The following is a 23,290-nucleotide window of genomic DNA, read 5'->3' on the forward strand; positions in this document are numbered from 1 at the left end:
TGTCTATCAGGAAACGAGGGCAATAGATGTAATGAAATCACAGGCTGCTTCCAGCTCAGAAAAAGAGAGCATAGTGTGATCACATCAAGGCCAGAGTAAGGGACTAATTTGTATCTGATGCGAAGTAACCAGGTGACTTGGCAATGCCTTGGCAACTATGTGCCAAGGTGAGGAAGAGGGAGGGCTAGAGGGCCTTGCCAGTCCCAGAAATGTCCCTGTGAGCCAAGGATCCCTGTTCTCTGCTGCCCCTGGAGGAAGGGGGGATCGAATGAGGTGCCTCCTGAGCCAGAGTGGTGTAGGTCCATTTTGAATATTTGAGGAGAGCTCGTTGCTGCTTTATGTTTGAAGTCATTTGGGTTCATCCTTTCTCTGGAGACAGCAGCATTTGTTCAACAAGCTTGTCTTGAACCTCTCTCATAAATTGAATAGTGTAAGGAAGGCCCAAACCCGAATTTGCCCCTGAGAGGCTGATGGCCTCTCTGCTAGGCTGTAAGAGGAAGTGGCAGAGAGGAGTTAATGGAGTTGAGAAAGCTGAAGGTGAGAACTGGAGAGGTCAGGACTGGAAAGGTAAGCTTACCTTAAAGCACACTAAATTTTCTGAGGAAAAAAGAATTGGGAGAATATTCCAAATGGAAAGAAAAAGTAAAAGCAAAGACAAAGGTTTGAAGGGCCTGTTCAGGCTTGTCTGTAAGAAGTTTGGATGAAGATATGTACATAGGGGCACCAGGGGCTCAGATCACAGAACAAAGCCAGATTGTGGAATTTTAATGCCAGAGGAGAGGGTGGTTGTAATCTTGTGGGCAGTGAAAGTTGGTATAGGCTTGTCCTGTGCTTACATTACTTGGCAAGGTCAGGCCTGGTCTTTGAGTCTCTACGTTCTGAGAGAAGAATGGAGGCCAGGGTCTGATAGCCTGTCTTCTTCCACTAGATTATAAGCTCCAAGAGAACAAGGGTTTCTGTTTACTGTGATATCTTTGATACTTAGAACCTTGCCTAGCACATGGAAAACAAAGATAAATATTTGTTTGGAGCATGGTATGAATCCTAGGGCAGCCACCCAAGATCCAGGCCTAACTCACCTCACATGGCTATCAGAGCCCCACTGGGGTCAGCCCAAGAGCATGATTTCACCAAGAAGCAAAGGACAAGGTACCCTGTGGTAGTAGGGAGGGGTGGTGGGAAACTCTATGGCTGGCTGGTCCCCTCTTCTGATCCACATGTCTTCTTCTTTGGGAACCCTAGAACTGCCTGATAAAGAGGGATGAAAATGGTTACTCTGCAGTGGTAGCTGACTTTGGCCTGGCTGAGAAGATCCCTGATATCAGGTGGGTAACCCTAATGGGTGCTGGGGTCACTGAAGGGACTGAGGCAAAGGGGAAGACTCCAGTGTCCTCTTCAGAGGCTAGGACTTGGTCACAGCCCAATCTCAGCTCCCTAAATTCAGTCAATTTTGGTGTGCCCATCCTTGGGGGAGAGAAATTCCCAATGGTCAGACCTCCCATTGCACCCACCAGTGGCAAGCTCATTTTCCATACATTCTTACCCCACAGCACAGGCGGTGAGAAGCTAGCTGTGGTGGGCTCACCCTTCTGGATGGCACCTGAGGTTCTCCGAGATGAGCCCTACAATGAAAAGGTGAGTCTGGGGACCCCAAGGCCTGATTCTCTGTAGAATCCATTCTTAGCATAAAGTGCCTTGGATCACCCTTCACGTATAGGGTAAGGATCTATATCCTTCCTGCAAAATCAGCACTGGTACCTGTCAGCTGCCTGGTGAATGAACTGAATGAAATATGGTCAGTATTTCATTCCACTTCCTGATGGCTCAGTGGTTAAGAATCCCCCAGCAAATGCAGGAGATGTGGGTTTGATCCCTGGGTCAGGAAGATCTCCTAGAGTAGGAAATATCAACCCACTCCAGTATTCTTCCCTGGGAAATCCCACAGAGGAGCCTGGCGGGCTACAGTCCAGAGTCACAGAGTTAAGACATGACTGAGCAACTGAGTACATGGTCAGTAGGGCCCAAGCCTGGGCTAGTGAACATGAGAGGCAGAAACCCCACCTCTTACCCCATCGAGGGAAACTGAGATTTCACTACCCACCAGGCGGACGTGTTCTCTTATGGTATCATCCTCTGTGAGATCATCGCCCGCATCCAGGCTGATCCAGACTATCTTCCCCGAACAGAGGTGAGCTCCAGGATGGGGATCAGTGCCACTGGGATGGCTGCTTTCGAGGCCATGGAATTTTTTATTTTCTTGGGGTGGAGTTCCTGGAACTTGGTCTGTGGCTTCTTCTCTGGGGCAGTTCTCCACCTCTCCTGAGCAGGCCAGGATGGGTGGAGGGGTTAATGACCTGTCTACCCATGTCCCTGCTCCTTCTCCACCATACCCATCCACAGAATTTCGGGCTAGACTATGATGCTTTCCAGCACATGGTGGGAGACTGTCCCCCAGACTTTCTGCAGCTCACCTTCAACTGCTGTAATGTGAGTATCTTTTTCTCCTGGGCTTTGGTTGGGGCTGGCTGAACCCTGTTCACCTGGTTAGGACCACAGGGAGAGGCTGCTAATTAGCCTCATGAGGGACCTCTGTCTCAATGATGAGTGGCAGTGCCTATGTTCCTTCCTCTGGGCCTGTCAGACTCTGGCCCAAAGCCTTGGACCAAGGAAAGGAAAATTGCTTTGTATTATCCAGTCCTCAGCTTGTAATGTAAACCTACTACCCCTTTTCTTGGATATTGATGGAGCTTTGGTCAGGTTTTAGTTGGACCATGCATCCAACTGGTCCAAAGCCCATAAGAAAGGCTCGTTAGCATTTTAGGTCTGGGGCCGCACCTACCAGTTATGACTAAGGGGTAGCTGGGACTGGTCCAGGTAGCTTCCAGAAACATGTTAGCTGCAGAACTCAAAGAATAGAACCAACCAATGTGAACACCCCCTTTTGGAGGGTTCTATGCCAAACAAGGGGACAAGACATAGAAAGGCCGCTGAGGTAGGGGAGGGTACTAGACAATAGCATCTTCCCTGACCTTCACTCTGGGGCTCAGTCTTACGGTCTGGAACCTTCAGAAAAGATCTCTTCGATACACATCTGACTCTTAAAAGATGCCAGAAACAGACTCAAATGCCATCCTCGGGATGGAAGATAGGAGGTCAGGGCTAATGGCTGGTGTGGATGACTTACAGATGGACCCCAAACTACGCCCATCCTTTGTGGAGATTGGGAAGACCTTGGAGGAAATTCTGAGCCGCCTACAGGAGGAAGAGCTGGAGAGAGACAGGAAGCTGCAGCCCACAGCCAAGGGTAAGAGATGAAACTAGAATGTCCAGCCTGAACCCATGGGAGGATATTAGGATGGTGGGGGGCGAAGGGGCTTCCCCTCTAGGGCTGTGATCACAGGATCCCATGTACAGAAGAAAGGTAAAGAAGCAGGGGATGACTGGAAAAGTCCTGGAGCTCTGCACTAGCATACCGCCTCCCTTCTGAGTCTGTTTTCTCATTGTTGAATAGGGACAACAGTACCTACCTTTGCTTTCTCAAGTGGTAAAACATTGTGTATGAGATATTGCTTTTATTTGTTATGACTAGAGAGAAACCCTGACTTGACTCACTATTCTTCAGGACTCTTGGAGAAAGGACCTGGGGTGAAGCGACTGAGCTTACTGGATGACAAGATACCGCCCAAGTCCCCACGCCCAAGACGTACCATCTGGCTGTCTCGAAGCCAGTCAGACATTTTCTCCAATAAGCCCCCACGTACAGTGAACGTCTTGGATCCCTACTACCAGCCACAACGAGTTGGTGCTGCCCGAGCCCCCAAAATCAACCCTTTCAGTGCTCGCCAGGACCTCAAAGGTGGCAAGATCAAGTTCTTTGACCTGCCCAGCAAGTCTGTCATCTCCCTGGTGTTTGACCTGGATGCACCAGGGCCTGGAACGATCCCCATGGCTGACTGGCAGGAGCCCCTGGGCCCACCTGCTCGCCGGTGGCGTTCTTTGCCTAGTTCACCTGAGTTCTTGCATCAGGAGGCTTGTCCATTTGTGGGCCGGGAAGAATCACTATCTGATGGGCCCCCACCACGCCTCAGCAGTCACAAGTACAGAGTAAGGGAGATCCCACCATTCCGAGCATCTGCCCAGCCAGCTGCTCCAGCCCATGAGGCCATGGACTGCTCCAACGCCCAGGAAGAAAATGGTTTTGGGCCCAGGCCCCAAGGGGTCAGTCCGTGCCTTGCAGGTGCCCCTGAGGAGATGGAAGTGGAAGAAGAAAGGCCAAGAGACTTGGCTCCAGTCCCCTTCTCTGTCTCAGGCATGGGCCTGAGGACCCAGGGAGAGCAGGATGGGTGAGCAGAGTTCATCCCCACCTCACCTTGGGGACAGACCTTCAGCTGAAGCCACAGGGCCCCCTTGGTGCAAAGCCTAGACTCTTCCCGGGGGCCCAGAGAGCACACAAGCTAAGCCAAGCCAGACTTATCTGTGAGGCGAGGCAGCCATGAGAGGCCTTCCTAGTTAGGGCCAATGGCTGATACGAAGCCTCTGAAATCCAGCAAGGAGCTCTGGCTCCCACCAGATCCCCAAGACTTCCCGACAGGACCAGAGGATTCCTAGTTCTAGTGTGAGCTGGCAGGCAGCTATTACCCCAGGTTCTTCTCCTACCCCAGGTCTGTTTCTTGCCCTTTCCTGGGGCATATAAGCTAATGGATGGAACCTGTAGCTGACCAGGAGATCATAAAGGGCATGGCTATTTCTCAGACCTGAAGACTGGGGTGCTTCTTGCCAGAATGTCTAAGACACTTGAATAATAATTGCTGTTTGCACTTACTGCACGGCCAGACCATGTCACTACATTTCTATGCAAGACAAGGCAGAGTGGTGGTCGTGGCTCTCAGCTAACCTATTCAAAGATCTTTTCCAGTTGATTAATCTATTTTCATATTTATGAAGGAGTCTTAATGTTCTGCCCTAAAAGACTTTCAACCTTGTGGTTGGGAGTGGGGCTGATTTTGTAGGCCCTAGGGCCTGCTCTGTGAATTTGTCAACACATGATACACCCAACTGGTTTATACATGGACTGATTTCTTCCCTTTCTGCTATGGCCAGAGCTATGGGAACAGTCTGTCCTAATAGAACCACAATAAGAAATAACCAAAGATGAAGCTGGTCAGATATTTTCATATCTTGTTTCTGGTTTTCTTCTTTTTTTTTTTTTTTTGGTAAAACTTTCCCAGGACACTTTGAGATTTAAAAATGAATAAAGTCGGTGTTACAGGTGCTGGTCAGCCTTCTTACTTGTACTCTTGTTCTTCAGCCTCTGGGGTAAAGGCAGAAATGCCAGAGCAGTGCAACAGTATCTCTGCCAGGACCCCATCCTATCCCCGAGTAGTTGGGATTAAGTCACTCACAGGCTAGAGGGATCCAGACTCCTCTGATCCAGTCTCAGCTTCTGTTCCTAGGCCCTGAGTGCTGTGTAGAAGTTGGGTCAGCTGCTACCCCAAGCCAGCTTCATCTTCTGGTTGTGGGCTTTGGAAGAACGGGAGAACTGGCTTTTAACCACTGTGAGGGGGACAGCTTTGCCACTCAGGTATACCTTGTTGTGACATTCAGGTAGCCATGGTTCAGAGCTACAGGGATGGGATCCTTGGCTCACTCCCACATAGGCCATCACGTAACCTGTCATAAAGGCATCAAAACCAGCCCGATGCAGTCCATCCCCAGGCACTGGGTTAGGACTGACTTGCCTCTCTGGTGCTTCTGAGGTGGCCATGTCAGTTGTGACTTGCCTCTCTGGTGCTTCTGAGGTGGCCGTGTCAGTTGTCTCAGCACTTGTTGCTTTAGGCTCCATCTCCAGGTCATTTGTGTGACCTTGCTCGGAGCCAGGTTGGGTCCCAGTCTCATCCTCAGCCACCTCCTGCTCAGTTTCCTCAGGCTTGCGATTGTCCTTACAGACCTGCTTGGTGGGAGGACTGTCTTCAGCTTCCCTAGAAGGCTGTTTCCCAGGCAGGCCCAACAAAGCCCTCCGCCGTTTTTCCTTGCGTCGTCTCCGTCGCCTCTTGTCCTCCAGCGCAGCTTCATCAGTGTCAATGATAAGGTCAATATCATGGGACCGAGGACACTGTGGTCCCAGGGGGCACCAGCCATAGGCCTAGAGGTAGGAAAGAAGCTTAGAGAGGGTTTCCAGGCATCAAAGTCCCTTCCCCAGGAAATGGGCAGGTGTGCTCACCGAGAAGTTGTCACAAATGCTGGTGGAATGAGTACGGTAGGTGGGGGGCGGCGCACAGCAGCGGTAGTCAATATGGGCCCTCATGCTAGAAGGATAGCTGCAGAACTCCAGGGTCAGGTGTGGGCTGCCAGCTGCCCGCTGCTTCCCATTTTCCCGCTCACTGCAACATCACAAGAGGATATGGATCCACTAGCATGTAAGCTCCGTGAGAGTAGGGGTTTTTGTCTGTTCTGTTCACTGCTGAACCCTTGGCACTAAAGCAGTGCCTGCCCCATGGTAGGCACTCACTTAACATCTTAAGTGAATGAAATAATCAGGCTTATGCCAGGCCCCACCCCGTTCCCTCAACCAGTTCCTCACCATTTCCGGAAGGCATATTCTAGGTAGGAGGCCAGAAAGCGGGCATGAAACTCGGCAGCATATTTGGTGTCATAAATGCCAGCAGGAAACATTTCACAAAGGTCAGCAGTGAAGGTTCCCAAGTTCTCGGGCAGGTGTGCGTAAAAGTTCTGGTAGAGGAACACTAGGTCTATCAGGCCGTTGTGTAGTACCAGGGGCCGGCGGGCCCGGATCAGCTCCAGGAACAGTGTCCTCACTGACTGTCTCTGACTCTCATCACCCTAGGTAGAAAGAAAGGGGTCATCAAGAAGGATAGAGTGCCTTAGGGAACCTCTCTTGCAGGACACCTGTCCCAGGCAGCCTCACCTGGAAAGTTCTCCCTTGCTTTCATCTAATTTATTGCTATTCACCAGTTTATCAATCTTGTTTCTCCAGCTCTGTCACTGGTGAGTCCCCATACTCCTAAGAAGCAGATCCTCCCCAGTGTACCCACCCTAGAGTAGTAAGAAATGAATTCACAAAAGAGGCAGTCTCAAGGCTGAAGATCTACCTTGTCATTGCCCTTGTGGTAGGGGATTCCTTGAGCGTACTGGCGGTTGAAGTTGAAGCCATGCTGTACCAGGAACTGCACAGACTTTGGTTCTATGACATACTCTTCCATGCACAGTAGGGTCAGATTGAACACTTGGGCCAGGTATGAGTGTTCACCCTGGGAGAAAAAGAGATTCTACTACATCCAGCCTTAGGAGAAAAAAACCTTATAGCTGATGTTCCTCAGTATCTCAATCCCTCCTTCCCTTGCCACAGACCTGGGATGGGGGTGACAGTAACCCATACCTTGTCTGGCTGCTGCTTGAAGCAAGCGAGGCCCAGGGAGAGGATGGAACGGGTCCTGGCAGCATGACACACGGCCTTGTAACGTTCCTCGATGCACCTTGGGGTTGGGTTTGGGGGTGGCTGTGGCTGGGAGTTAGCCTCATGCAAGACCCAAACCACCCAGGACTGTGACCTCCACTCTAGGGTTGAGGTCTGCCCTTCCTGGCAAGGCTAGGACTAAAGAGATCAGGGCTTATACTTACTGGTTCAGCAAACACTTCCTGTCCCCAAGCCCACTCAGTTCCTATGGATCAGTAAAGGGAGAGCTGTTAGGTTCTGCAGTACCAGCCCTTTAACCACCACCTGCTCTCCCAGTTCCCTAGCTCTCACCGTGTCCACAGCCACAAAGTTAGCTGTCTTTATGGCCAGGAGGAGGGATGGCCACATCTCCTTGAAGTTGTCACTTTGCACATCCACCACGGGAACCTGGACTACTAGCTCCTCTCCAGATTTTGTGCTTTGGCGGACACCATCTGGAGATAAGAAGGGTGATGGATATTAATGCTCAGGGAAGAGCCCAAGGGAACAGACACCAAGCTAGGCCATGGCTGGGGGCAGGGGCAGCTTCTCCCTCAAGAGTTATATTGCATATGCTTTATACACAGGATTGGAGTGAACAGTGCCCTGAATTTGGGGAGAGAAAGCTTGGGCCTTCCAGTAGCTGATGTAAAATTCTGGGAAAATGTTTCCCCTTAGCATCAAGACCTGTAAAAGTGGAAGGCTGAACTAGATAATCTGTTGAGGTTCCTTTTCCCCATATCCTGCAGGAAATATTTTGCAAGGTTTGAGGACTTCAGGCCCGTTGATATCCCACAAAGCTCTGTAACCGTTCCCATGGTGCCTCAGAGCCACAAGTGGCAGTAGCCAGTATGTGCCAGAGCCTAACAGATAACGCCCCAATCCGTCCCACTTCCTGTGGACCACAACTCCCAACCTCCCCCAATTAACAGCGCTATAAACTCCAGACTACATCTCCCGACATGCCCCGACGGGTCCTAACTATCCTCCCAACACTCCAGGCTTTTGGAGGCGGGACCGCGGTGCACACCGGGACATGTAGTCTCCTTGTGGCTGATCCAAAAGGAAGGCGCTAGTCCTCCGAAACTTGAGGCAGGTTTCTTAGAACTATGAGTCCGAGGCCCTCCGCTGCCTCGGAGCGCACAGGCTTTGAAAACGGCCCCTGGGAAAGCCACTCACCGTCTGAGACCGTGGGAGCTGAGGCTGCGCCATCGTCACTGTCGGCGGCCATGACACCGCGGGTCCCTCGCTAGTATAGTCACTGGGCACGGGGGACTTCCGCTTCGTCTCCTGTCTCGGTTCCTGCAGTCGGGGATGGGGCGGGGTCTCATGCCCAGAATCGCCGAACGGTCGGACTTCCTTTAAGATCTCCTGGGTCTGGTGCGGAAGAGGCAGCCCGGCGCGCTAGAGGCAGCCTGGCGCGCGCTGGAATCCTATTGGCCGGCGTGGATCGGCTTGCCGCCAATATTGGCCGGGGCCACGCCCCCTGGAGTTCGTCGGAGAGCTTGGCGCGGGAGATCGCGCGGGAGGTAATTCCTTCTTCCTGTGCGACCTGGCGGGAACGCAGGCTTTCGTGTTATGCTGTCTTCATCGACTCTGCCCCGGGGTGGGGGTTGGGGTTTTTATGTCTGTAGAGGATGAGATGATACCTGAGCTAAGCTTAAAGCAACCGTAGAAGTTATGCAGACTAGAGAGTGTGGGTGGAAAAAGGATTTGGGAAAAGGCTAGCTCCTAGGGAGGGTGGAGAGCTCGTTGCATTCCAGCAAGTGAAAGGAGCGGGGAAGGGGACAGGAGATGAGGCTGCGGAGGGTGAAAGCGACCGCTAGCAGGGACACTTTTGAAACAATAGACGCGCGTGATAATAAGGACTTGAATTAGGCTCCAGCAGTGACAGCTTGTAAGCAATTAGGAGTTATAGTTGTTCCTGAGGGGTTTGGGATTTGATTTCTGCTACTGAGAGTTGTCCGTACCATAGACCAGAACTTTCTCAAGAGCTCTGGTTTCCACCAAGGACTCTGAACCTTTTCTGTCTCTGATTATTTGCTGTTTCCAGTTCATCCTTTCTACTGAATCTTTTCATCATCATTCTGAATTGTTTGGATTTCTCCCATTCTGGAAAAGAGGGGTACTTTTAATGCAGTTTGCCTGGCACTGTGCACAACAGTCAACAAAAGACACCCAAGTTTCTTTCATGGAATTTTACAGTTAAGTGGGGAAAGCAGACACTGATCAAAGAATCACAAATAAACATGAAATTATGATTGGTATAAGAGCAACAGTGGAGAAGTACAGCAGAGGGTAAGACTGGGGGGGATCTGATTTGGACATTTAAGTCAAGACCTGAAGAGTAAATAAATGTTAGGACAAGAGCTGTCCAAGCAGAGGAAATGAACTGGGTGAGGCCTCAAGGTGGACAGACACTTTGGGAATTGAAGCAACTATTTCAGGCAAACATGGCTGGAGCGCCGTGGGTGAGGGGATGAGGCAGGTTGAGCTGTTTGTATCCTGCAAAGATACATTAAGAGGATTGGCTCCTGAGAGCAATGGGTGTGACAGCCAACGTCCTCGTGGCCTACAAGGTACTTTGTAATCCTATTCCCCGCACCTTGTTTGGAATGGCACCCACTCCAGTATTCTTGCCTGGAGAAGTTCATGGATAGAGGAGCCTGGAGGGCTACAGTCACAAAATCAGAAATGACTGAGCGACTTTCAGTTTCCCCTTCTTTACCTCTTCGACCTCACCTACTACTCACCCCTTCCTATTCCATTTCTAACCACACTGACTTCCTCAATCTACAAACACACCGGGAACCCTGCTGCACTAGCACAGGTAGTCATCCGTATGGATAACTCCTTTAACTGCTTTAAGTCATTGGTCAAATATTGCTCTAACAAGGCCCACCTTGACCACGTTCTTTAACATTGCAACATTCCACCACCCTCACTTACTTCTTAGCCCCTTCACAAGTCTACTTTGACTGTTTATGCTAGTTTTTATCACCTAACATCCTATATAATTGGCTGATTTTATGCATTATTTTTTGTAGATCCCATAAACTCTATGAAGGCCCAAACCTTTGCTGTTTTATTTATTGAAGTATTCCAGGCACCTAAAACTGCTTGGACTTAGTAGGCACTCTATAAGGAATTATGGAAGTCAGTGAGTTTGGTCAAGAAGTTTTGCTAGGAAGTGGGTGTGTCTGTGGATGGGATTGGAGGAGGAGGAGGAGAGAACATTCCTCCATATAATGGGATAAAGGAGAAGGAAAGTGCAGATGGGGGGAAGTTTATGCATTGGTTCTTTTTTCTGAAAGTGGAAGCAAGCTCTTTTGATGAAAATGAGGTGTGAAGCATAGCTAGAATATGGAAGCAACCTAGATGTCCATCAACAGATAAGTGGATAAAGAAGTTGTGGTATATAGACACAATGGAATATTACTTAGCCATAAAAAGGAACACATTTGAGCTAGTTCTAATGAGGTGGATGAACCTAGAACCTATTATACAGAGTGAAGTCAGTCAGAAAGAGAAAGATAAATACTGTATTCTAACACATATATATGGAATCTAGAACAATGGTACTGAAAAATTAATTTATAGGGCAACAGTGGAGAAACAGACATAGAGAATAGACTTATGGACATTGGAAGAGGGGAGGATAGGGTAAGATATACGGAAAGAGTAACATTGAAACTTACAGTACCATATGTAAAATAGATAGCCAATGGGAATTTGCTGTATGGCTCAGGAAACTCAAACAGGGGCTCTGTATTAACCCAGAGGGGTGGGACGGGAGGGGAGTTTCAAAGGAGAGGGATATATGTATACCTATGGCTGATTCAAATTGCCAACATCCGCTGTATCATCAAAAAAGCAAGAGAGTTCTAGAAAAACATCTATTTTTGCTTTATTGACCATGCCAAAGCCTTGGATCACAATAAACTGTGGAAAATTCTGAAAGAGATGGGAATACCAGACCACCTGACCTGCTTCTTGAGAAACCTGTATGCAGGTCAGGAAGCAACAGTTAGAACTGGACATGGAACAACAGACTGGTTCCAAATAGGAAAAAGTACGTCAAGGCTGTATATTGTCACCCTGCTTATTTAACTTCTATGCCGAGTACATCATAAGAAACACTGGGCTGGAGGAAGCACAAGCTGGAATTAAGATTGCTGGGAGAAATATCAATAACCTCAGATATGCAGATGACACCACCCTTATGGCAGAAAGTGAAGAGGAGCTAAAAAGCCTCTTGATGAAAGTGAAAAAGGAGAGTGAAAAAGTTGGCTTAAAGCTCAACATTCAGAAAACTAAGATCATGGTAGCCGGTCCCATCACTTCATGGGAAATAGATGTGGAAACAGTGTCAGACTTTATTTTTTTGGGCTCCAAAATCACTGCAGATGGTGACTGCAGCCATGAAATTAAAAGATGCTTACTCCTTGGAAGGAAAGTTATGACCAACCTAGACAGCATATTAAAAAGCAGAGACATTACTTTGCCAACAAAGGTCCATCTAGTCAAGGCTATGGTTTTTCCAGTGGCCATGTATGGATGTGAGAGTTGGACTATAACGAAAGCTGTACACTGAAGAATTGATGCTTTTGAAGTGTGATGTTGGAGAAGACTCTTGAGAGCCCCTTGGACTGCAAGGAGATCCAACCAGTCCATCCTAAAGGAGATCAGTCCTGGGTGTTCATTGGAAGGACTGATGCTGAAGCTGCAACTCCAATACTTTGGCCACCTGATGTGAAGAGCTGACCCATTGGAAAAGACCCTGATGCTGGGAAAGATTGAGGGCAGGAGGAGAAGGGGACGACAGAGGATGAGATGGTTGGATGGTATCACTGAATCTTTGGACGTGGGTTTGGATGGATTCCGGGAGTTGGTGATGGACAGGGAGGCCTGGCACGCTGTGGTTCATGGGGTCGCAAAGATTTGGACACAACAGAGCAACTGAACTGAATGGCTGATTCACGTTGAGGTTTGACAGAGAACAGCAAAATTCTGTAAAGCAATTATCCTACAATTAAAAAAAAAAAATCAGGTGTGAAGGAAAAAGTTTGAGGAGAGGGTTTGAACCAGAGTTTCAGCAGGGACTGCAGTATAGTCAAGTATAACTCTGCAGGCCGATCTTTGGAGTTTGAATCAAAAAGTTGCTTAATCACAAGCGTCAGCTTCCTCATAACTGAAATGGAGGTAATCCTAGAACATACCTCATGAGATTGTTAAGAGACTAAGTAAGAAAACTGGTAAAGCATTTACGCTGGGTCTGGCATGTATAACACTCACTAACTTAGCTGTTAGATAAAAGGTAAAAGCAGCAGCCAGAACAGTTAGGGAGCAGTGAAGATCAACCAGATGTTTTCTCATTACTAGTGGATAGGCAGCTGCGATTTACTAAATCAGTAGATTAGAAATAAAAATAGCTCATTTCCCCCTCTTCCCAACTTGCCATCTGCTCTCAGGCAAATCTTTTACCCTCTCCGATCCTTAGTTTCTCTGTTTTTTTTTCCTTTGCATTTTATCTTTAAAATCATCATTGAGGTTTCTCCTTTCTATAGGATGAAGGTTTAGACTAGATGATTACTAAAGGCTGTTTCACAGATCGCCAGTCCAGGTTCAATGCATGAGACAGGGTGCTCAGGGCTAGTGTACTGGGATGACCCAGAGGGATGGAATGGGGAGGGAGGTGGGAAGGGGGGTTAGGATGGGGAACACATGTAAACCTATGGCTGATTCATGTCAATGTATGGCAAAAACCACTACAATATTGTAAGGTAATTAGCCTCCAATTAAAAAAAAAAAAAAAGCTGCTTCAGTGTAAATGTGCTACATCTCTAAGGAGATAAACCTCTTATACCTGAGCTCCCAGGGGTACACATATGCTCCTGCACAGGAGGCTTTGGTCCTTGACTCAGCCCAGCTCTGGCCTCTTACTTATGTCTCCAGGTGTATACTAATGCTGGTCCCACTAAGGCCACTTGCAGAAGTTCAGCCCTACTGGTCATATCTCAGTACCACAGCCCCCCAGGAGTAAGTAAGCCCGTGAGTATCCAGGGAGTGCTTGAGAAAAGCTAGACACTTTATATGAATGGTGTGGGGAGGGAGGTAGCTTTACCCTTTACAGGACCCTAAGATTCAGCCTCATGGTGACTGACATACTTTGGCTGGGTCATTCTGTTCTAGCTGATCATGAAGAAGTCACGAGCAGCTGTGGGGAATCGAAGTGGTCGCAGGAAGCAGGCATCCAGCCAGGAGGGAAAGGAGAAATGTGCCTTCGGCAGCAGCCAGGCCAAGCCTTCTGCCCCCAGTGGTAAGGATCTGGGTCCTAATCAGACTCAGGGGCTGGTTTAATTGGCCGTGAAAGGGGGCAAATTCAGGCTGGGAAGAGAGCATGGTATGTATCAAGTCATTAAGGAACTAATTAAGGATCTAATTCTGACTTTGCTCTGTGACTTTGGGATAATTGCTCTGAATAGATGCTTTCTATCAGTGACATGGAGCAGTAGTCTGTGCATTTCCTTCCTCACTTGGCTTTCATGGGATCCAACGAGTTTATCAGCCCGAAAGTGTTCTGTGAATGGGAAGGCCCTCCACAGGTGTATGTTTGGCAGAAACTTGGATTTTCATTATGATCCAGAGACAAAGGAGCCAGGGGTACCTCCCTGGGGAGATAAAGGCTAGAAACTTGACCTAGGCTACAAAACCCTAGAGCCTCCCAGTCTGAGCTCAAGCAAGGGATTGGGGTGGGTGAAGCCTTAAGTGGACAGCCTGAAACCAGGCCTCTGGTGCACAGCCTGTGCAGGGACGATCCCTGAGTTTTCTGAAACCCCAGCAGGGCCGGCCAGGCAGCAGAAGGCATTATTGCAGGCCTCTGTCTCCCCATACCATCTATTCAGAGATGTGGCCGAGGTCACAGCCCTCCAGGAGAGCTTGCTGGATTGGTATGACCGAAAGAAGCGGGACCTACCCTGGAGAAGGCTGGTAGGAGGACAATGGATGTGAGGGGGTGGGTAGGAGGCTGGTGCCCAGCCCCCTCCACACTAACTGCCCATATGGGATTGCATTGGCAGGTGGAGGATGAGGTGGACCTAGACAGGCGGGCATACGCTGGTGAGTACATCTCCTTGGAGCAGGGCTGCTTTGCCTAGACGACCTCAGGTTTGGGGTCTAGGAGCTGTGGGCTAAGAGTAGGGCAGCCAGCAGTGTCCTCATGCCAGCTGCTCTTCCCCAGTGTGGGTCGCAGAGGTCATGCTGCAGCAGACCCAGGTTGCCACGGTGATCAACTATTATACCCGATGGATGCAGGTGACTTCTGGGAACAAAGGGAAGGGTCAGTCATGGTCCAGACCCCAGATGACTCCTTGGGGGTAGGGATAAAATAAGGTCTCCTCCACTTCCTTCACCTTTGGCCTCATCTCTTTTTGTCTGCCTTCGGGCTGTAGAAGTGGCCAACGCTGCAGGACCTGGCCAGTGCTTCCCTGGAGGTGAGAACCACCCTAGGGTAGGGGGAATGGGGACTACTGAGGACCGATCCCTGACCCCTCTGACCTCTGACCCCACACACAGGAAGTTAACCAACTCTGGGCCGGCCTGGGCTATTACTCTCGAGGCCGGTGGCTACAGGAAGGAGCCCGGAAGGTAAGGGGTTGACGAGGGGTCTGGGAGCCCCAGGACCTTGGGTGCCTCATAATCATGAACCTTCCCATTCCAATCAGGTGGTAGAGGAGCTAGGGGGCCACATGCCACGTACAGCAGAGACCCTGCAGCAGTTCCTACCTGGGGTAGGGCGGTACACAGCCGGAGCTATTGCTTCCATAGCCTTTGGCCAGGTGAGCCCACTGCCCACCCCCATATTGTGCATGCCCACCTTACTCCCAGACCAGGCTGACTCTGGACTCCTCTGTGCCAGGCCGCTGGAGTGGTGGATGGGAACGTCATACGGGTGCTGTGCCGTGTCCGAGCCATAGGTGCTGATTCCAGCAGCACTCTTGTCTCCCAGCACCTCTGGTAGGATACTAGGGTAAAGAGGAAGATTGGAAAGGTGTCTCCAAAGGGTCTTTGGCTCAGAGCAATGTTCCCTTCTTGTAGGAGCCTAGCCCAGCAGCTGGTGGACCCAGCCCGGCCAGGGGACTTTAACCAAGCAGCCATGGAGTTGGGGGCCATAGTGTGCACCCCGAAGCGCCCACTCTGCAGCCACTGCCCTGTGCAGAACCTGTGCCGGGCACGCCAGAGGGTGAGCCACCCAAGGAAGGGAGGCAGTCAGGGGTCCTAGGGAGTGACCCCTGCCCCATGGCATCCTGCCCTGTCTGTGCCTCTCAGGTGGAGCGGGAGCAGCTTTCAGCCTCACAGAGCCTGCCAGGCAATTGTGACGTGGAGGAGTGTGGTGAGTGGCAGCCCCAGCCCTTCCCTATGCTGTCAGGGAGCTGCCTGTGGCAGCCTCATTCCCTTTCATCCTACAACCGAGTCAGATTCTACAGAGCTGGGCAAAGACCTGCTCTTTGGGCTTGGTACCCGAGCCCACTTGGCCTGAGTGAGGCTCTTGGATCTCTCTTCCCAGCTCCCAACACTGGACAGTGCCCGCTGTGTGCGCCTCCCACAGAGCCCTGGGATCAGACCCTGGGAGTGACCAACTTTCCCAGAAAGGCCAGCCGCAAGCCCCCCAGGGAGGAGTGCTCTGCCATCTGTGTTCTGGAGCAGCCCAAGGCCCTTGGGGGTGCCCACATTCTGCTGGTGCAGAGGCCCAACTCAGGTACCTGGTCCCTGGCAGTGCAGGGAGGTGGCATGAGCAACAGGGAAGAAATGGAGGCAGCAGCAGCTAAGGCCCCACCCACAGCTGGCTGCCCTCCCTCTCAGGTCTGCTGGCAGGACTGTGGGAGTTCCCGTCAGTGAGTGTGAATGCGGAAGCCTCAGGGCAGCATCAGCGGGCGGCCCTGCTGCAGGAACTGCAGAGTTGGGTGGGGCCCCTCCCGGACACACGCCTTCAGCACCTGGGGCAGGTGAGTGAGGAGAGGAGTGACCAGGAATGATGGCTTCTGTGGCCCCATCTCCGGGTCTGTTTCAGCCTCTTGGCACCCCCTAGGTGGTCCACACCTTCTCTCACATCAAGATGACATACCAAGTATACAGTCTGGCCTTGGAAGAACACACCCCAGTGACCATTGTACCACCCGGCGCTCGCTGGCTGACCCGGGAGGACTTTCACACTGCAGCTGTCTCCACCGCCATGAAAAAGGCACTACCTTTGTTGTCTTCGTTGTGTTTTTTCGTGTTCCCTGCGTGTTCTAAGTAAACCTATTACTATGTAAACAAATGAAAAACATATCTTAAACAAAAGTGCTGGGGCATGAAGTTAAGGGTAGAATACAGAGGTTTGTCTCTTTGCGGGAAAGATGCCAGCCCTGCACTTCCCTCTTCTCGTCTAGGTGTTCCGCATGTATGAGGGCCAACAGCCTGGCACCTGCAAGGTGAGTCTCTTGGCCCTCACCCAGCCATCTCTCCCCAGGGCCAAATCTACAGGTTTTCAGTGAGTTAAGTGATGCATGTTTGGGTGAACAGTCTCCATGACAGTTCACTGGGGCGAGAGGAATAGTTCTTGACCTGAAGACCTTACAGGTAGAGAGGGGACAGGAGCAAATGATGGAGACAGTAGTGTCACAGTGTGTGAAATGTACTCAGTTTTGTGGGATATGAAGTGGGGAGCTATCGTATCTATCTGGAAGAATCAGGAATGGATGCTTGGAAGAAGCAGCTGGTAATCTAGGTCCTAGAACTAAATTATTTTCTCCAGGTTTGGAAGGAGAATCAGCAGTAAAGATGTTCTTTCCTGGCCCAAGAGTAGTGTGAGCCAAGGTGAAATACCATACAGCCTGTGAGCTGTTGGATTAGTTGGAGTTAGCAGGACTGGCCCAGGACAGTTAAGGCCGTGAGCACTAGGCCCTGAAGGATTTTAGGCGGAGAGAGGAGTCAGATTTGCCTGTCAGGAAGACTACCTCAGGCTGCCTTTTAAAGAATTGATTGATTGAAGAGTTAGATACTGGAAACAGGATGGAAGCTTTACAGTATTAAGGCTAGAATCTGAGCTAGATCAGTGGTACGGGGAGGGCGAGGTGGAAGGAGAAGACTCTACTGTCACCTTGGTGTTTCCTTCCTTTGTCTTCTGCACAGGGTTCCAAGAGATCCCAGGTGGCCACCCTGTCCAAACGGAAAAAGCCCAGTCCAGGCCAGCAAGTCCTGGAGAGTTTCTTTTGGCCCCACGTCCCCACTGATGCACCCAGCCTCAACACTGCAGCCCAGTGATGCCTTTGGAATCCTCCACCCCGCTGAGAATCCTGTTTAATAAAATGCTTATTTTTGTAGTCATTCTGGAGGCTTCCCACCCTCTCCTGAGCCCCTTCACTCCTCACCTCTGAGGGACCCAGAAAGTGGTAGAGCTCTGTTTGGTGCTGACTTCTGCTGAGCTCCTAGCCAGCCCTGGGCAGATGGAGGAGGGGGTGTTCTGTCCTGAGTGATCTGTCCTCCTCCAACCCCAGAAAGGGAGAAGGCAGCTGCAGAGAGCCCCTGCCAGTGGCTTACATCCAGCACTCTCCGGCCAGGTCTCTGATTGGAGCTGCGTTATCACCCTAGAGCAGGTGGTTGGGCTTAGCCCTGACTCAGCCCCTCCTTCCTGCAGTGCCTTCTCCCTAGGGAACAGGGAAGTACAGAGGAGAATTTATTTTGCCTTAGACTCCTGTGCTCAGTGACTCTTTGGCAACCCCATGGACTGTAGCCCACCAGGCTCCTCTATCCATGGAATTTTCTAGGCAAAAATGCTGGAATGGGTTGCCATTTAGATCATTTGTTTAGGGATACGTTATATATGGAGTGAAACAATGCAGAAAATCAAATTGGAGGTGTGGTGGAGAGAAATGAGGTCAGAAAGACATAAAGAGGATTCAGAAATACTGGTTATGTTCTATTTCCTAATCATATAATTTTGCTATTCTTTACACTTTGCATATATATTAGATACAGACAATATGAGAAATGTTTCACAGTTAAAAAAAAATCCCACCTCTCTGGACCCCTGTGAGAGTTTCAACTTCTGGCAGGTACTGATGAGATGGAAGCCCCTAAAGACAAAAGCTGTTACTCCAGGCCTCCGTGAATGTCCCTCAGTTCCAGCAGGCTCTATGCCGAACTTTCCAATGCTCCGGGACAGCCGGCTGCATCCAGCTTGGGCCCTTTGCAGGCTTCTTGGACCCTGGCAGCTTGCTCCTGCACAGACTGCCACAGGGCCCGAATGTTGCCTTGGCCAAAGCCAGTGGCCCCCTGTCTCTGGATCAGCTCCAGGAAGAAAGTGTCCTCCGCAAACAGGGACTTGGTGAAGACCTGAAGCAGAAACTTGCCTCTGTCACCATCTAGCAATACCCCCTGTCGGGCCAGCAGGTTAGGCTCCTGCCCTGCAGCCAGGATCTGCTCCTCCTTGCCTGGCTGCTGGTAGTAGGCCTTAGGAGGAGTCAGAAGCTGACCCCCAGCCCCTGCCACCCCTTCAGTGGCTTCCTTGATACTGGGTGTGTACAGCCCCACATGCTGCAATCCAGGTCCCCTGTTCCGGGCCAGAAACTGCTCCACCTGGTCCTGTCCGCTGGTGGCCCTTGGCAGGGACTCTGCCAGCACAAGGGTGGGGACAGCGCTGCCGACAGGGCCCTGCAGGGCGGTGAGCCTCAGCCCGCCAAGCCCAGACCCTGCTGCCACCTCCAGCCCCAGCTCTGGATCCTCACCTGGGCTCAGTGGCAGGTGGTGAAAGCCTAGACAGTCGTGGAACCAGTGCAGCAGTTTTGGGGAGCTGCTGGGGTTGCAGGCCAAGGTCAGGTGATCGACGTGGCTGAACCAGCCCGGGCCGGGTGTGGAGGGCACAGGGCTAAAGCCAGGCAGGAAGGGCCCACCGAAACCAGTGCGCTCCAGCAGAGTCAGGCTGAGGTTGCCTGCCGGCGAGCTTACCACGGCATAGGTGGCAGCGCCCTGCTCATCTCGCACGCTGACAGGGGGCACCGGCACGCTGCAGCCCAGCGCTGCCAGCCCCCGGGCGGCAGCGCCCGCGTCGGCCACGTCGAAGCACAGGTTTGTGGCGCTGGGTATCCCATGATGCGGGTCCAGGCCATACAGTGGCTCTCCGGGCCCCGCGCCCTCATTCACCAAAAAGACAGCGTCGCCGCTGCGCAGAGCCAGTTGCCTCCAGCCGTCTGCTTCCCGTACTGCCAAAGGCTGAAAGCCAAAGAGGCGCTGCAGATCCCGGGCGAGGGGTAGCCCCGCCGGCACGTGGAAGGCGATATGACACAGACGGCGGACGGGCGCGGCCATAGCGGTCTGTATGGCGACCCTGGCCTGTCCTTCCCCTGGGGACACTCACTTGTCATTCAGGACTCCGAGACTCTCGTCTTGTCGTCGGAAGCCGGTGGAGTCCAATTTTGCCGGCAAAACACCTTCCTCGATCTTTTTCTGGCAGAAGCCACAGACGGACCCCCTTGGGGGCTTGCAGTTCCTGCTGCCGAGCTACCACAAACTGGAGCTGCCTGGGGACCACCAAGTCTGAGCTGCGGCTTTTGAGAACCACGTGGAGGCACGGCAGGAAAGGGGCGGGAGAGGGGGCGGAGCCAGTGCCTGCCATTCTCCACCTTCTGCTCAGCCTGTGTCGCAGACAGTACCCCGGGGACACAGGAATGCCCCCCTCCCATGGCCTCTGGCTGGGCCTTACCCTTGAGCACTGACCTTCCCATGGCTTCTGTCTGGGCCACACACCCTTGGGCACTGATTCTCCCCCCAACTCTCGAGATCACAATAGCTGCCTTCACTAGATTCCAGGCATTGGGCTCCCATTCATGCCCAACCTCAGAGCAAAGGGAATCAGCTCTAGTTGGGGGAAAAGCCCGGATTTTCTCCCTATAAGCACGGAATTTTTAGCAATTTTCCTGCTTTAGCTTAAAATATTTGGAGAATTTTGCTTTGAAGTCCTAATGTTCCTAAAACTTAAAAAAGAAAAAAAAAATGCTTTAAGTTACAGATTTTCACTCTTTCTCCAAAATAGTGTAGAGAAATTTGTTATAGGAAGATAAACCATTTATATAGCTCCTACATGCATCTATCTTTTGGGAAATCTCTCAGTTGCACCTCTTTATTCAACCCCACTTCTCCCTTAATATGGTTTACCCTCCTTATCCTAAACAAGATTTATAGGGAAAAAAAAAAAACACACAAAAAAACAGTGGCTCAGGATCTGAAAGGAACAGCTGCATGGGTGTCCTTTCTCACCCTCCTGACTCTATTGAAAGAAAAGTGAAAGTCACTCAGTTGTGTCCAACTCTTTGAGATCCCAGGGAATAGTCCATAGAATTCTCCAGGCCAGAATATTGGAGTGGGTAGCTGTTCCCTTCTCCAGGGGATCTTCCCAACCCAGGGATCGAACCCAGGTCTCCCAAATTGCAGGTGGATTCTTTACTAGCTGAACCACCAGGAAAGCCTTAGGATTGAACAAGCCCTCCCTGCTCTTTGCAGTTTCTTGATTGGGTACTGGGCCAGAGAAGCTTAGTGGGGGCACTTCTGGTCTTGTCATTCAGAACAGTGTGAGATCCCTGGGTTGAGGAAATTAGGAGTCTTTTGGAACTTCACCGGTAGCTCTTGAAGGGATTGGAAGGGCATTCCAAGAAGGGCAAATTGCATAAACAAAAGCTCAGTGAGGAGTGTGAGCCAAGCCCTCAGAGGACCCATGGAGCATAAGGTTGGGGAGACAGTGGGACGGATGCTATGGTCTGAGGCATTGTAAAAGAGATTCCTTTATCAGGCGGCCTGGTGTGACAACTTATTATTGAGTTTCATTGGCAAGAGGAAGAAGGATGGAACGAGAAGACAGGGCTTAGCAAAAGGCCTGGCTGAGTGTTCAGGCCTATAGTCAGTAAGTCAGTACCTGGAAGCTGGTCATTAGTGGTGAAAGGCACTTTGTGCTATTCTGCACACCAGTGATTTTGAGAACATGAGCTTCAGAAGCCATTAAGACCTGGTATTATAATTCACCTCCAATTCTGACTAGCACCTGTATAACTTTGAGCAAGTTGCTTAACCTCTCTGAGCCTTAGTTTCTTCATCTGTAAAAATAGGAATAATAATATTACCTAGTTCATGGAATTGTTATGATTAAAAGAAATAGTATGTGGTATAGTATATGGATGAAGCACAAGCTGGAATCAAGATTGCTGGGAGAAATATCAATAACCTCAGATATGCAGATGATACCACTCTTATGTCAGAAAGTGAAGAACTAAAGAGCCTCTTGATGAAAGTTAAAGAGAAGAGTTAAAAAGTTTGCTTAAAGCTCAACATTCAGAAAAAAAAGATCATGGCATCCAGTCCCATCACTTCATGGCAAATAGATGGAGAAACAGTGGAAACAGTGGCAGACTTTATTTTTGGGGGCTCCAAAATCACTGCAGATGGTGACTGCAGCCATGAAATTAAAAGACGCTTACTCCTTGGAAAGAAAGTTATGACCAAACTAGACAGCATATTCAAAAGCAGAGACATTACTTTGCCAACAAAGATCCATCTAGTTCAGGCTATGGTTTTTCCAGTAGTTGTGTATGGATGTGAGAGTTGAACTATAAAGAAAGCTGAGTGCCAAAGAATTGATGCTTTTGAACTTCAGTGTCGAAGACTTTCGAGTCCCTTGGACCACAAAGAGATCCAACCGGTCCATTCTAAAGCAAATCAGTCCTGGGTGTTCATTGGAAGGACTGATGCTAAAGCTGAAACTCCAGTGCTTTGGCCACGTGATGCGAAGAGCTGACTCATTTGAAAAGATCATGATGCTGGGAAAGATTGAAGGCGAGAGGAGAAGGGGACGACAGAGGATGAGATGGTTGCATGGCATCAGCAACTCAGTGGACATGAGTTTGAGTAATCTCTGGGAGTTGGTGATGGACAGGGAAGCCTGGTGTGCTGCAGTTCATGGGGTCGCAAAGAGTTGGACATGACTGAGCAACTGGACTGAACTGAACTGATAGTATATGGCAAGACGCCAATTTTAGCCTGTGAACCTGGGCCCAATTGTGGGGTGAAAGGGCTACTCCTTCCTAGGCCTGAGCACTGGGAAGGCATTGGGAGGGTTCTGGCTTTGGTTGTAGATTCTGAGGGAAGGAACCATGGGAATAGGGTTCTGAGGGTTGGTACCTAAAATGTGATGTTCTGCCCCAGCTCTCATGATTAGGGCCCCAAGGGAGCAGCTTCCAAGTCTTTGGTCCAGGAGAAGGAATTTCCACTGAAAGGCCCCAGTTATGGACAAAGGGAACAGAAACAGGACCCTTGGCCCATCACTTTTGACCTGGGAGAGGGTAGATTTCTGGAGGCTAAGTTAGGGCTGTCTGAAAGAAAAGGGTGACCTCAACTGTGGCACGTTGCCCTGCAAGGGCACTGTGCTTGACTCGGGCCCGGGGCATAGACTGGGGTCTGGAGACCAGCTGGGAGTAGAAAACTAGACTCTAATTCCTGTAGCCCTGCTGGCGTCTGGCCATGCCCAACGTAGGACTCCTGTCCTCCTGGCATCAGGACCCTGCAGAAGTTTCCCAAGATGGGTCCTTGGAGCCTGGCAGGGATTGCACTCCTGCCAGGAGAAATATTAATAACCTCAGATATGCAGATGACACCGCCCTTATGGCAGAAAATGAAGAACTAAAGAGCCTCTTGATGAAAGTGAAAGAGGAGAGTGAAAAAGTTGGCTTAAAGCTCAACATTCAGAAAACTAAGATCATGGCATCCAGTCCCATTACTTCATGGCAGATAGATGGGGAAACAGTGGAAACA

At 50.5% G+C, this 23,290-nt stretch overlaps 4 protein-coding genes across 12 annotated transcripts in view; 2 read left to right on the top strand and 2 right to left on the bottom strand.

The window, feature by feature from the left end:
* The window catches only part of TESK2 (testis associated actin remodelling kinase 2), a 139,281-nt gene extending 134,002 nt beyond the window's left edge, over positions 1 to 5,279 (top strand). For all 5 annotated transcript variants that reach the window (XM_027537433.1, XM_027537429.1, XM_027537430.1 and 2 more), the window contains 6 exons: positions 1,243 to 1,325; positions 1,551 to 1,635; positions 2,105 to 2,188; positions 2,401 to 2,487; positions 3,187 to 3,304; positions 3,623 to 5,279. In XM_027537433.1, the coding sequence (XP_027393234.1) occupies positions 1,243 to 1,325; positions 1,551 to 1,635; positions 2,105 to 2,188; positions 2,401 to 2,487; positions 3,187 to 3,304; positions 3,623 to 4,347 (1,182 nt within the window). In that variant the 3' untranslated portion in view covers positions 4,348 to 5,279. The remainder of the gene's footprint in view (positions 1 to 1,242; positions 1,326 to 1,550; positions 1,636 to 2,104; positions 2,189 to 2,400; positions 2,488 to 3,186; positions 3,305 to 3,622) is intronic.
* Positions 5,167 to 8,887, bottom strand: TOE1 (target of EGR1, exonuclease). Of its 2 annotated transcripts, none has more exons than XM_027537438.1 (8): positions 8,633 to 8,859; positions 7,766 to 7,908; positions 7,639 to 7,679; positions 7,397 to 7,493; positions 7,110 to 7,268; positions 6,581 to 6,840; positions 6,221 to 6,380; positions 5,167 to 6,142 (listed from the first exon to the last, which is right to left on the bottom strand). In XM_027537438.1, the coding sequence occupies exons 1-8, from the start codon at positions 8,682 to 8,684 to the stop codon at positions 5,480 to 5,482; spliced, it is 1,575 nt and encodes a 524-aa protein (XP_027393239.1). In that variant the 5' UTR covers positions 8,685 to 8,859; the 3' UTR covers positions 5,167 to 5,479. The 2 variants fall into 2 exon arrangements, with proteins under 2 accessions (XP_027393239.1, XP_027393240.1); XM_027537439.1 differs by having other exon boundaries at positions 5,197 to 6,142; positions 7,397 to 7,451; positions 8,633 to 8,887.
* On the top strand, positions 8,764 to 17,821 carry MUTYH (mutY DNA glycosylase). 4 transcript variants are annotated; one of them, XM_027537434.1, is made up of 17 exons: positions 8,764 to 8,982; positions 13,409 to 13,504; positions 13,646 to 13,772; positions 14,295 to 14,443; positions 14,533 to 14,572; positions 14,694 to 14,767; positions 14,905 to 14,946; positions 15,029 to 15,100; positions 15,178 to 15,291; positions 15,372 to 15,469; positions 15,551 to 15,695; positions 15,782 to 15,845; positions 16,020 to 16,211; positions 16,316 to 16,458; positions 16,542 to 16,694; positions 16,885 to 16,926; positions 17,627 to 17,821. In XM_027537434.1, exons 3-17 carry the CDS (start codon positions 13,652 to 13,654, stop codon positions 17,756 to 17,758), a joined length of 1,581 nt encoding a protein of 526 aa, XP_027393235.1. In that variant the 5' UTR covers positions 8,764 to 8,982; positions 13,409 to 13,504; positions 13,646 to 13,651; the 3' UTR covers positions 17,759 to 17,821. The 4 variants fall into 4 exon arrangements, with proteins under 4 accessions (XP_027393235.1, XP_027393237.1, XP_027393236.1 ...); XM_027537436.1 differs by having other exon boundaries at positions 8,868 to 8,982; positions 14,298 to 14,443; XM_027537435.1 differs by having other exon boundaries at positions 8,868 to 8,982; positions 13,409 to 13,492.
* Positions 17,822 to 18,387: 566 nt separating this feature from the next.
* HPDL (4-hydroxyphenylpyruvate dioxygenase like) lies at positions 18,388 to 20,767 on the bottom strand. Its single transcript, XM_027537440.1, has one exon. The coding sequence runs from the start codon at positions 19,799 to 19,801 to the stop codon at positions 18,629 to 18,631; it is 1,173 nt and encodes a 390-aa protein (XP_027393241.1). The 5' UTR covers positions 19,802 to 20,767; the 3' UTR covers positions 18,388 to 18,628.
* Positions 20,768 to 23,290: the final 2,523 nt, after the last annotated feature.

The sequence above is a fragment of the Bos indicus x Bos taurus genome, chromosome 3 (assembly GCF_003369695.1).
Source record: "Bos indicus x Bos taurus breed Angus x Brahman F1 hybrid chromosome 3, Bos_hybrid_MaternalHap_v2.0, whole genome shotgun sequence".
NCBI classification, from domain to species: Eukaryota; Metazoa; Chordata; class Mammalia; order Artiodactyla; family Bovidae; genus Bos; species Bos indicus x Bos taurus.